The sequence below is a fragment of the Lissotriton helveticus genome, chromosome 4_1 (genome assembly GCF_964261635.1).
Source record: "Lissotriton helveticus chromosome 4_1, aLisHel1.1, whole genome shotgun sequence".
Taxonomy (NCBI): Eukaryota; Metazoa; Chordata; class Amphibia; order Caudata; family Salamandridae; genus Lissotriton; species Lissotriton helveticus.
This window is the reverse complement of record NC_136063.1, coordinates 1,050,620,327-1,050,633,517: the sequence shown is the minus strand read 5'-3', so window position 1 is coordinate 1,050,633,517 and position 13,191 is coordinate 1,050,620,327. Positions and strand designations below refer to the sequence as shown.

General features: G+C 46.5%; 1 protein-coding gene across 2 annotated transcripts in view; it reads left to right on the top strand.

Annotated features, from left to right (window-relative positions):
- Nucleotides 1-1,529: 1,529 nt before the first annotated feature.
- Nucleotides 1,530-13,191, top strand: part of ICE1 (interactor of little elongation complex ELL subunit 1) — a 1,011,762-nt gene continuing 1,000,100 nt past the window's right edge. Inside the window, exon 1 of one of the 2 annotated variants that reach the window (XM_078687642.1) lies at nt 1,530-1,757. In XM_078687642.1, coding sequence (XP_078543768.1) covers nt 1,626-1,757 — 132 coding nt within the window. In that variant the 5' untranslated portion in view covers nt 1,530-1,625. Of the gene's footprint in view, nt 1,758-1,856; nt 2,037-13,191 lie in introns of those variants that run through there. The other variant, XM_078687643.1, reaches the window with a different exon arrangement.

Here is a 13,191-nt window from a genome sequence, read left to right as displayed (position 1 = left end):
TTAGCTTTTCTAATTTGTTCATTGCTTATTTTGAAACATATTGAACATATTTCACATAATTGAATAAATGGAGATAGGAGCATAAGACCTTAGTTTTACGAACATCAGTCTACCGAAATGGTTGCAAATCCCCAGGTTCTAAATGCTGGCTGCTGGGAGTTTCCCAGGAAGGCCACTTATTTCTTCTTTCCATCTGGTTCACATCAAGGGATCATCTTGAATGTTCCGATGTATGCAATTCCCACACAGACGCTTACCCCTATATACATGCCCTAAGCTGTACTCCGCATCATCTTCTGCATGGCTGTTAAAGTTACTTGCTTTACTGGGTTAGTCAGAACAATAGCCCTACCCGGACCAGAAGTCAGCATTTAAACACAAGCATTGGCAAGGAGAAGTGTGGCTCAATGGTTAGAGCGGCAGACCCTGATGCAGAGGTCTAGCCCGGGACCAGGGTTCAATTCCCCGCCTCGGTGGGTCTTGAGCTCAAAAATTCCACGGACCTGATAATTCCTGCCTCGGTGCCTATTCCAATCATGGAGTCCCACTCTGCAACTCTGGGCAATAACTTGCTTAATCTCCACAATGGCCCCCACAATGCTAAGGATGCCTGGCCTCCACCTTGGGGGTGCCCAGGAGTGGATACCTCACAGGGAAAGCCAGAATGGGTTCCACAGCGGTATTCATACAAGCGCCTTGAGACCCTTGCGGGTGAGTAGTGCGCTATACAAGTATTGATTTACAAATCGATTGTTTTGCGTCTGCCTTAGCCAATAGGTCTCGCCTTTGGGACATTATAACTGTTTAGCCATGCAACGGTTGATGTTGTTGCACAAAGGATATTGTTCTGCATAAATAAATACTTATAAGATCCCAAAAGCGAGACCTATTGGCTATGCAAATGCTTGTTTCCTTTGTTATATAACTGGTGCTCATGTAAAGCGCTCCAATACCTTCGGGTCGAGTTGGCTCTATATACATCTGCAGAAATATAAAATAAAATAAGACAAAAATAGATGAGGAAAGATGGGCCCGATGGCCGCTACAACCAGAAGTGTCACATTTGATAGTACACACACAGACAGACTGAAACCATATAAATGTCACATGGAAGAAATCTGAAAACTTGGCAGCCCTGTTATAGTCAACGCCTCGTTGGGGGTAGGTAGTAAGCGCTAAATAAATTCAATTTTACAATTTCCATTTTGGCAGTGTCACATTGGGAGATTAAACCATTTTTTCATTACATTTTTAATGTTTAAAATCCAGTTCATAATTCAAGTGCTTCGAGTTGTACATATTTGTCTTGAATAGTGTAGTGTGCGATATATATAATATATATATATATATATATAAATATAATAGAATCAGGCTCCTGCGTAAGAACGTTTCGCGAACATTATAACCGCGTTATCTTTAAGAATTGCAAGTTTGGGCTCCTTTTGGGCTACTACTGGTTGTCTTTGGGCTTGTCTTGGCACAGCTTCCAAAACCTGGCAAGCCTGGTTTTCGCTGTCACTCTCCTTTTCTGTGAAACTTCGTAAACGTTCCCAAACCATTGTCGGGTATGAATTAGAATGTAAAAGAAAAAACTTTAAGTGCAATACGAAAACGTTTTTTCAAATATGTTTTGGACTGAAAACTCCCAAGAGTGTTACAAGAAGCAACAACTAAATCAGCGAAGCTGCCAGAAGAGGCCCCGTAGGGCACAACAAACAGACTACGCTTTGAAGCTCATACGTCTAGCCTACGATGCCGTGAGTACCGTTTACTTCCGGGTGATTACGAAAGGACACGGCACTGCTGCATTGTGCGTCTGCGCCTGACTAGAAGCACGCATGCGCGCTCTTGCGCACCGGAACCTCTGTTTTTGTAGTTAGGAGGTCTACCGGTTGTGTTTTGTTGATTGTGCCCACCACGGAAAAGGGCAGGGCGGCGGCACGAACATGATGCCAGGGGAGACGCATTCAAATACGGCAGGGCTAGCTACAGAGGGCCCAGGCATCGGCTGCCAGAACTGCAGTGTCCTGCAGCAGGTATGGCTCTGAAATACACCAGTGGGAGGGGCACTGCTTTTGTGTTACTTCGTTAGGTGAAGCAGGGGTGAAGTGTGGCACAGGTGGACCGCTTTGCCAGCTTGATGGTAGGAGGTGATCGTCGTGTCTTCTTGAAATTGGGTAACAGCAAAAAATGTTGGTTCGTGAGTTGAGAGGTACAACTGTGCCTTTCAGCTCACTGTGTTGTATACATTGTCTTTATCTGCACTCGAAACATCCCCATGTGCGTGTCTTTTAAAGTTGTACACATTGCTGATTGCGTGGACTTGACTCAAATAGAAAGACTGCTTCACCTGAATCTTGCAAAATGTCTTTTGTTGTACTTTCTCAAATTTTTCTTTTTTTAACTGATTGCTTAAAATGAGCTCGTTTTAATTTTGACCTGACTTCGTTCTCGGTGTTTATAGTTTGTTGCATTCAAATCACAATTTGAATTAATACTCGAGACTCCAAACAACGGTAACTTGAGCAAAATGTGCTATATCAATACGATTGACAACAGAGGAGTTGCCTCATAAAACGCCAGAATAGAAAGACAAGCATTGGAAATGCAATAGGTCTCGCAATAGAATAGTTAGACATTTTTCTTTTTGCAAATGGAAGAGTGGCGTTGCGTGGATGAGTGGCGTTGCATGGATGAGTGGCGTTGCGTGTGTGAGTGGCGTTGCGTGTGTGAGTGGCGTAGCGTATGTGAGTGGCGTAGCGTGTGTGAGTGGCGTTGCGTGTGTGAGTGGCGTTGCGTGTGTGAAGGATTGGTAGTGCGGGCACTGCTGCTTGGGGTATCTGCGAGATTTGTGTAAGTAAATGGAGAGGGGGAGAGAGTTGTAAGAGAGAGTGAAAGAGGCAGAATCGTTGAGAGGAAAAGAAAGTGCGAATCTGTAAGCTGAGAGATGTGGCATAACAGAAGGATTGGTAGTGCGGGCACTGCTGCTTGGGGTATCTGCGAGATTTGTGTAAGTAAATGGAGAGGGGGGAGAGAGTTGGAAGAGAGAGTGAAAGAGGCAGAAACGTGGAGAGTAAAAGAAAGAGCGAAGGAATATGTAAGCTGAGAGATGTGGCATAACAGAAGGATTGGTAGTGCGGGCACTGCTGCTTGGGGTATCTGCGAGATTTGTGTAAGTAAATGGAGAGGGGGGAGAGAGTTGGAAGAGAGTGAAAGAGGCAGAAACGTGGAGAGTAAAAGAAAGAGCGAAGGAATCTGTAAGCTGAGAGATGTGGCATAACAGAAGGATTGGTAGTGCGGGCACTGCTGCTTGGGGTATCTGCGAGATTTGTGTAAGTAAATGGAGAGGGGGGAGAGAGTTGGAAGAGAGAGTGAAAGAGGCAGAAACGTGGAGAGTAAAAGAAAGAGCGAAGGAATATGTAAGCTGAGAGATGTGGCATAACAGAAGGATTGGTAGTGCGGGCACTGCTGCTTAGCGTTTCTGCGAGATTTGTGTAAGTAAATGGAGAGGGGGGAGAGAGTTGGAAGAGAGAGTGAAAGAGGCAGAAACGTGGAGAGTAAAAGAAAGAGCGAAGGAATATGTAAGCTGAGAGATGTGGCATAACAGAAGGATTGGTAGTGCGGGCACTGCTGCTTGGGGTATCTGCGAGATTTGTGTAAGTAAATGGAGAGGGGGGAGAGAGTTGGAAGAGAGAGTGAAAGAGGCAGAAACGTGGAGAGTAAAAGAAAGAGCGAAGGAATATGTAAGCTGAGAGATGTGGCATAACAGAAGGATTGGTAGTGCGGGCACTGCTGCTTGGGGTATCTGCGAGATTTGTGTAAGTAAATGGAGAGGGGGGAGAGAGTTGGAAGAGAGAGTGAAAGAGGCAGAAACGTGGAGAGTAAAAGAAAGAGCGAAGGAATATGTAAGCTGAGAGATGTGGCATAACAGAAGGATTGGTAGTGCGGGCACTGCTGCTTAGGGTTTCTGCGAGATTTGTGTAAGTAAATGGAGAGGGGGAGAGAGTTGGAAGAGAGAGTGAAAGAGGCAGAAACGTGGAGAGTAAAAGAAAGAGCGAAGGAATATGTAAGCTGAGAGATGTGGCATAAAACAAGGATTGGTAGTGAGGCAGCTTGGGGTATCTGCGAGATTTGTGTAAGTAAATGCAGAGGGGGGAGAGAGTTGGAAGAGAGAGTGAAAGAGGCAGAAACGTGGAGAGTAAAAGAAAGAGCGAAGGAATCTGTAAGCTAAGAGATGTGGCATAACAGAAGGATTGGTAGTGCGGGCACTGCTGCTTGGGGTATCTGCGAGATTTGTGTAAGTAAATGGAGAGGGGGGAGAGAGTTGGAAGAGAGAGTGAAAGAGGCAGAAACGTGGAGAGTAAAAGAAAGAGCGAAGGAATCTGTAAGCTGAGAGATGTGGCATAACAGAAGGATTGCTAGTGCGGGCACTGCTGCTTGGGGTATCTGCGAGATTTGTGTAAGAAAATGGAGAGGGGGAGAGAGTTGGAAGAGAGAGTGAAAGAGGCAGAAACTTGGAGAGTAAAAGAAAGAGCGAAGGAATATGTAAGCTGAGAGATGTGGCATAACAGAAGGATTGGTAGTGCGGGCACTGCTGCTTGGGGTATCTGCGAGATTTGTGTAAGTAAATGGAGAGGGGGGAGAGAGTTGGAAGAGAGAGTGAAAGAGGCAGAAACGTGGAGAGTAAAAGAAAGAGCGAAGGAATATGTAAGCTGAGAGATGTGGCATAACAGAAGGATTGGTAGTGCGGGCACTGCTGCTTGGGGTATCTGCGAGATTTGTGTAAGTAAATGGAGAGGGGGAGAGAGTTGGAAGAGAGTGAAAGAGGCAGAAACGTGGAGAGTAAAAGAAAGAGCGAAGGACTATGTAAGCTGAGAGATGTGGCATAACAGAAGGCTTGGTAGTGCGGGCACTGCTGCTTGTGGTATCTGCGAGATTTGTGTAAGTAAATGGAGAGGGGGGAGAGAGTTGTAAGAGAGAGTGAAAGAGGCAGAAACGTTGATAGGAAAAGAAAGTGCGAATCTGTAAGCTGGGAGATGTGGCATAACAGATGGATTGGTAGTGCGGGCACTGCTGCTTGGGGTATCTGCGAGATTTGTGTAAGTAAATGGAGAGGGGGGAGAGAGTTGTAAGAGAGAGTGAAAGAGGCAGAAACGTTGATAGGAAAAGAAAGTGCGAATCTGTAAGCTGGGAGATGTGGCATAACAGATGGATTGGTAGTGCGGGCACTGCTGCTTGGGGTATCTGCGAGATTTGTGTAAGTAAATGGAGAGGGGGGAGAGAGTTGGAAGAGAGAGTGAAAGAGGCAGAAACGTGGAGAGTAAAAGAAAGAGCGAAGGAATATGTAAGCTGAGAGATGTGGCATAACAGAAGGATTGGTAGTGCGGGCACTGCTGCTTAGGGTATCTGCGAGATTTGTGTAAGTAAATGGAGAGGGGGGAGAGAGTTGTAAGAGAGAGTGAAAGAGGCAGAAACGTTGATAGGAAAAGAAAGTGCGAATCTGTAAGCTGGGAGATGTGGCATAACAGATGGATTGGTAGTGCGGGCACTGCTGCTTGGGGTATCTGCGAGATTTGTGTAAGTAAATGGAGAGGGGGGAGAGAGTTGTAAGAGAGAGTGAAAGAGGCAGAAACGTTGATAGGAAAAGAAAGTGCGAATCTGTAAGCTGGGAGATGTGGCATAACAGATGGATTGGTAGTGCGGGCACTGCTGCTTGGGGTATCTGCGAGATTTGTGTAAGTAAATGGAGAGGGGGGAGAGAGTTGGAAGAGAGAGTGAAAGAGGCAGAAACGTGGAGAGTAAAAGAAAGAGCGAAGGAATATGTAAGCTGAGAGATGTGGCATAACAGAAGGATTGGTAGTGTGGGCACTGCTGCTTAGGGTATCTGCGAGATTTGTGTAAGTAAATGGAGAGGGGGGAGAGAGTTGTAAGAGAGAGTGAAAGAGGCAGAAACGTTGATAGGAAAAGAAAGTGCGAATCTGTAAGCTGGGAGATGTGGCATAACAGATGGATTGGTAGTGCGGGCACTGCTGCTTGTGGTATCTGCGAGATTTGTGTAAGTAAATGGAGAGGGGGGAGAGAGTTGTAAGAGAGAGTGAAAGAGGCAGAAACGTTGATAGGAAAAGAAAGTGCGAATCTGTAAGCTGGGAGATGTGGCATAACAGATGGATTGGTAGTGCGGGCACTGCTGCTTGGGGTATCTGCGAGATTTGTGTAAGTAAATGGAGAGGGGGGAGAGAGTTGTAAGAGAGAGTGAAAGAGGCAGAAACGTTGATAGGAAAAGAAAGTGCGAATCTGTAAGCTGGGAGATGTGGCATAACAGATGGATTGGTAGTGCGGGCACTGCTGCTTGGGGTATCTGCGAGATTTGTGTAAGTAAATGGAGAGGGGGGAGAGAGTTGGAAGAGAGAGTGAAAGAGGCAGAAACGTGGAGAGTAAAAGAAAGAGCGAAGGAATATGTAAGCTGAGAGATGTGGCATAACAGAAGGATTGGTAGTGCGGGCACTGCTGCTTAGGGTATCTGCGAGATTTGTGTAAGTAAATGGAGAGGGGGGAGAGAGTTGTAAGAGAGAGTGAAAGAGGCAGAAACGTTGATAGGAAAAGAAAGTGCGAATCTGTAAGCTGGGAGATGTGGCATAACAGATGGATTGGTAGTGCGGGCACTGCTGCTTGGGGTATCTGCGAGATTTGTGTAAGTAAATGGAGAGGGGGGAGAGAGTTGTAAGAGAGAGTGAAAGAGGCAGAAACGTTGATAGGAAAAGAAAGTGCGAATCTGTAAGCTGGGAGATGTGGCATAACAGATGGATTGGTAGTGCGGGCACTGCTGCTTGGGGTATCTGCGAGATTTGTGTAAGTAAATGGAGAGGGGGGAGAGAGTTGGAAGAGAGAGTGAAAGAGGCAGAAACGTGGAGAGTAAAAGAAAGAGCGAAGGAATATGTAAGCTGAGAGATGTGGCATAACAGAAGGATTGGTAGTGTGGGCACTGCTGCTTAGGGTATCTGCGAGATTTGTGTAAGTAAATGGAGAGGGGGGAGAGAGTTGTAAGAGAGAGTGAAAGAGGCAGAAACGTTGATAGGAAAAGAAAGTGCGAATCTGTAAGCTGGGAGATGTGGCATAACAGATGGATTGGTAGTGCGGGCACTGCTGCTTGTGGTATCTGCGAGATTTGTGTAAGTAAATGGAGAGGGGGGAGAGAGTTGTAAGAGAGAGTGAAAGAGGCAGAAACGTTGATAGGAAAAGAAAGTGCGAATCTGTAAGCTGGGAGATGTGGCATAACAGATGGATTGGTAGTGCGGGCACTGCTGCTTGGGGTATCTGCGAGATTTGTGTAAGTAAATGGAGAGGGGGGAGAGAGTTGGAAGAGAGAGTGAAAGAGGCAGAAACGTGGAGAGTAAAAGAAAGAGCGAAGGAATATGTAAGCTGAGAGATGTGGCATAACAGAAGGATTGGTAGTGCGGGCACTGCTGCTTAGGGTATCTGCGAGATTTGTGTAAGTAAATGGAGAGGGGGAGAGAGTTGGAAGAGAGTGAAAGAGGCAGAAACGTGGAGAGTAAAAGAAAGAGCGAAGGACTATGTAAGCTGAGAGATGTGGCATAACAGAAGGCTTGGTAGTGCGGGCACTGCTGCTTGTGGTATCTGCGAGATTTGTGTAAGTAAATGGAGAGGGGGGAGAGAGTTGTAAGAGAGAGTGAAAGAGGCAGAAACGTTGATAGGAAAAGAAAGTGCGAATCTGTAAGCTGGGAGATGTGGCATAACAGATGGATTGGTAGTGCGGGCACTGCTGCTTGGGGTATCTGCGAGATTTGTGTAAGTAAATGGAGAGGGGGGAGAGAGTTGGAAGAGAGAGTGAAAGAGGCAGAAACGTGGAGAGTAAAAGAAAGAGCGAAGGAATATGTAAGCTGAGAGATGTGGCATAACAGAAGGATTGGTAGTGCGGGCACTGCTGCTTAGGGTTTCTGCGAGATTTGTGTAAGTAAATGGAGAGGGGGAGAGAGTTGGAAGAGAGAGTGAAAGAGGCTGGGACTGGCTGTATGTGGTATATAGGGGAATTGTGGTGTGTAAGGGAATTGTGTTGTGGAGTGCAACGATCTGGTCACTTGTGGTCAATGCGATAATAACTGTATAAAAGACAGCTGCAGCGTGGGAGAAAGGCAGCATTTCACAGATGCCTGTGTGTATTATATACATCTGGGCAACAGGGAAAACCAAGGCTGAATCACCACTCAATCAATAATGCAATAGCTCTGCCGCTGCATTGTCCCCTTCAGACTCCTGAGGAAATCCTGGGGCAGGTTGAATCCCCGGTAGGGCTCTGGGCATCAGCCACATCACGCAGCCTAGTGTGGATTTCCCCCACAGGATTCTGGTATTGGGGCTGGGGGACTGCAAAACTGGTTGTCCATCTGCTGAGAGAACTACAATGTCCAAGGACAGACTGCACAGTAAGGGAAGGAATGCAAAGAATTCACAGGAAGAGGAACTAGGAAAGGCGGTGGGAGAGAGAAAAGGAAGATGGGGGGGAGGAAGAGGACAAGAGAGAAAGGAGCAGAAGAGGCGAAGAGGAGAAGCATTAGGGAGAGGAAGGTGGGCAAGAGGAGGAAGAGGAAAGGAGAGAAAGGAAGAGAAGAGGGGAGCAGCTAAAGTGAAATGGGGGAAGGAAGAATTAGAGCAGGAATGGGGAGAGGGGGTGAGTGAGTGCTGGAGCATAGACAGAATGAGAACAGAAGTAGATATTACTAGAGTGGGGGTGAAAGGCGGTGGAGAGCAAGAGATCACGGTAGTAACGAATGAGTAAAGAAAGGACGGGCGGAGAGAGCTGCAATAAATGCAAGCAAGAAAGAAAGTGGGGCAGATGCAGGGTACGGATCTGGGACAGGCAGGAGACTGCAAAGTCTGAGAAGAAAAGAGAAGTGTGGAGAGAAAAAAATTGTACACGCCAACGTGATGTGTAATTGTAAAGCACATGTCCCCCCTTTGTGGTATCTTGGTGCTTAAAATATAGGTGTTCAATGAAACATAAGGTTGATTAAAAAAAAGGAACATTGAGGTATAAGAATTAAAGAGTCAGCGATCTGACTAAGACGTGAATCTGTGGCACTGGGAAAAACATTCCTGAGTTTGAAAATTAGGCCACTGAGCCATCAGACATCGGGAAAGATATACACAGAAGCGAGACAGGAAGAAGAGACCATCAAACGCATGTCACTGAGAGACTACCATCACAAAACTCCTCAAGCAAGGACACATGAGGTCACTTACGAGCGCCGAGATGGACTGCGGAGACTGGCACTCAGTGAAAATTGTCCTGCTTTCTGCTGCATGACCACTAGTCACAATCTCACACCGTGTAGACTCCACAGCAACGAAAACAAGCCAGAAACTAGAAAGATATTTGTAAAGACAATGTGTGCATTGCAAACATGTAATTTGCATAAAGCACACCACACAGCAGTTTTTTTTCTGAGCACTGTGTACTGCAGACCCCTTGAAGAAAGCCCCGGGCATTGAAGAACGCACAGGGCAAATGTGCCCTGTCAAGCGCAAGCCTTTAACTCTGCCCTGGCTAAGCAGAGTCGGGTAGGTACCGCAGAGAGGGAGCACCGTCAATGAATGGCGAGTGTCGCCCTGCTCGGATGCCACCAGCAGTGAACCGGGTGCAAGCAGCGGTAAACCGGTAGCTTACAGTGGCTTACTTATCTTATCTTCGTCTATGCTGGGGTGAGACCTTAAAAGCAGAGGTAATTAAAGAGCGAAAGATGGGTAGCTGCAAGCAGGAACGGCGTGAAGAGAAGTTGTGTGCTGATGCAACATGCACAAGGCGGGCAGGGGAGGGGGTGGGTAGCTGCAAGCAGGAACGGCGTGAAGAGAAGTTGTGTGATGATGCAACATGCACAAGGCGGGCAGGGGAGGGGGCGGAGCGGGGAGAGCGGCATGTGGGTGTTAAGAAGCAAAAGGCGGGCAGGGGAGGGGGTGGGTAGCTGCAAGCAGGAACGGCGTGAAGAGAAGTTGTGTGATGATGCAACATGCACAAGGCGGGCAGGGGAGGGGGCGGAGCGGGGAGAGCGGCATGTGGGTGTTAAGAAGCCGGGCCTTTGAAGTGAAGCTAAGCTTCACTTCAAAAGGTGTCGGAGGAATGCGGCTGAGGGAACAGACGGCGATTGCGGCTGTGCACGCGCTTTTAAGCTCAATGCACATGCGCATTGAGCTTAAAAGTCACGGGCACTGCAAGGAATCGCCACGATTCCTTGCTTCTTAGTTAAAGGTTGTTTAAGCCGCAATAGGCTCGCAAGCTCGATGCGCATGCGCATCGACAGGCGAGACCTAAAAAATCACATATGAGCTGACGAGAGAAGTATTTTGCTGGTGCAAGTGGTAAATAGTTGGTCTTGAATGAATACTAAGTCATACGCAGGTTGCTTAATGAGCAGCAACAAACGAGGAATGTTGTATTTAGTGCTGTTTGAAGACTTTCTCTAGCAGTAAGTTGATAGTTTTGATATATCGTGGCTCGTGGAAATATTCAAACTCAGTTTTAATATTTAGCTTTGTTGAGAAACATACTTTTTTATCCGGTATGCCATCTCCATTCATGTTCAGTATTTGAGTTTAATGGAAATGTTTACTTGTTTATCCAGTCTTACTATTTAGTGTATTACTTATATTGGTAGAATACCAGTTTTGCATGTGTGAGAAAGGCCGTGCTGAAAATACGTCTGCTGGCTCCATCGTAACATACAGTAAAAGGGGAAAGGAACTTGTATGAAGGGCAGGGCACAAGTCCTAAACAAGCATTTGCAGTGCAATAGGTCTCGCATTAGGAAAGTTTGAGCTATTGGTATTGTAAATGACAATTTTTTTATTAATGTGTTGGTTTTGAAAATAGCGAAATTAATAGCTTTGTCATTGACAATGCCAATAGTTTTAACTTTCGCACATGTGACACATATAGCATTTGTACTGCAATATGTTTTGTATTTACGTGACTTAGATGTATTGATATTACAAATGACAATGGCTTTTAATTTTTTTAAATAATTAATACTTAAATGAAAGTTATTGTAATTTATAATGGCATTAGCTTAAACTTTTGTAAATGACTTTTGTGAAGATTATGTTGTGTATTTTATTGTGACGAAAATCCAAGAACAGAAGTGAAATATTAACATCTTTTGTGACATTTGTAATAAAGCTTGAAACATTGAGAGAACATATTTGAACCAGTTGTTGAATGGTTGCACAGATTGATGCTGTGGTGGCGCTGAGTGATGTTGAGTGATGTTGTGGTGGCGACGAGTGATGCTATGGCGTTCAGTGATGCTGTGGTAGCGCATAGTGATGTTGTGGTGGTGCAGAGTGATGCGATAGATAGAGGGAGGGCGATGGATAGATAGATGGAGGGAGGGCGATGAATAGATAGATAGATAGATGGAGGGCGATAGATAGATAGATAGATGGAGCGAGGGCGATAGATAGATAGATAGATAGATGGAGGGAGGGCGATAGATAGATAGATGGAGCGAGGGCGATAGATAGATAGATAGATGGAGGGAGGGCGATAGATAGATAGATAGATGGAGGGAGGGCGATAGATAGATAGATGGAGGGCGGGCGATAGTTAGAGGGAGGGCGATAGAGAGAGTGAGGGCGAGAGAGTGAGGGCGTTCAGTGATGCTGTGGTAGCGCATAGTGATGTTGTGGTGGTGCTGAGTGATGCGATAGAGGGAGGGCGATAGAGGGAGGGCGATAGAGGGAGGGCGATAGAGGGAGGGCGATAGATAGAGTGAGGGAGGGCGATAGATAGAGTGAGGGAGGGCATTAGATAGACAGAGTGAGGGCGATAGAGAGAGTGCGATAGAGAGAGTGAAGGCGATAGAGAGAGTGAGGACGAAATGGAGAGAGCTCCGACACGGAGAGCCAGAAGATGATTAATTTGAAATAAGGCTTTGATTAGAGAATGGGCGCGGAGCCAGGTGGAGCGGACATGGGTGGGGGCACCGAAGGAAACTACTAGAATTCGCGAGAACGAGATGAAAAGGGAATGGCAGAGCAGGATGGTGCGACTCAGGGGGCGGGACGGGGCACAGGGCACAGCAGTAGCTCAACTGGGGGAAGCATTTATTAAAAATAAAACAAATAAAAAAGGAATGAAAACGGTGGTTGGGGCGGGGAAGACCAGAACTGCAACAGACGGAGATGTGTTTTTATCTACTGTTTATAGGGAGTGTTGTTATCTGTCTCGCTGTCGCTCCTCCTGTCTGTTTGTCTACCTCTTTCTGTCTGCCTGCCTGCCTGCCTCTCACTGCGCATCGGAGTGCCTGCTAATCAGGGCCCCGCGCACCTCTCTCTCTTTTTAGCAAATAACGCTTGTGCGCCGGGGTTAAACTTGGCAAACTCTAATTACTATACATTATGTTAAAAACCCTCCCATGCCACGCAAGAGAGTGAATTATTAAATAGGCTTCTATTTAATTGCGAGAGAGAATTGTTGTAGTCCAATCAACTGACAAGTTATAAGAGAGCAGAAGGGAAAGGAGGGCGCTGTACATATAACGTTGACAGGAAGAGGGAAGACAAATAGAATAAAGTGTGTGTGTGAGAGACAGGGAGTACGAGAAAGAGAGAAACAGGAAGGGAAGAATAGAGACGTTGAAAGGAGTGGTCAAGAGAAGAGAAAGAAAAAACTTGAGGTTAAAGAGTGGGACAGCGCGAGGATGCAAAAATGAGAAGAAAACGAGAGACGAGCCACTGGTAAGGGAAGAGAGCGAGTGCGCGTGTGTGAGAGTATGACAGAGAAGTCCTTAAACAGTGACCAGGGAGGAGAGACCCTGGGGGGTGAGTGTGATAAAGCAATGAGCGAGAAAGAGGAACAATGTGGAACAAGCATTGGTAATATGAAATAATAAAAAAAACGCGAGTTGTGCGAGGAAGAGGAGAGAGTGAGGGGGGGCAGGCGGGTTGTTGCAGCCTTAAAAGGATGTTCTGGCATTGCGCGGAGGGGGGTGGGGAGCGGCTTCCTTTGAAGTCTGATTGGGGAGGGGGGGAGCTGCGGCAGCCTTTGAAGTCTGATGCCGAGGCACAGACAACTGGTGGTGTGTGATGTGTGAAGTGGCTGGCGATCATGTGCACGCGCCTGGCTCACATGAACTGTACGCGATCCGCAGCTAGGTAGACTTTTCGGACCTCATACTATAA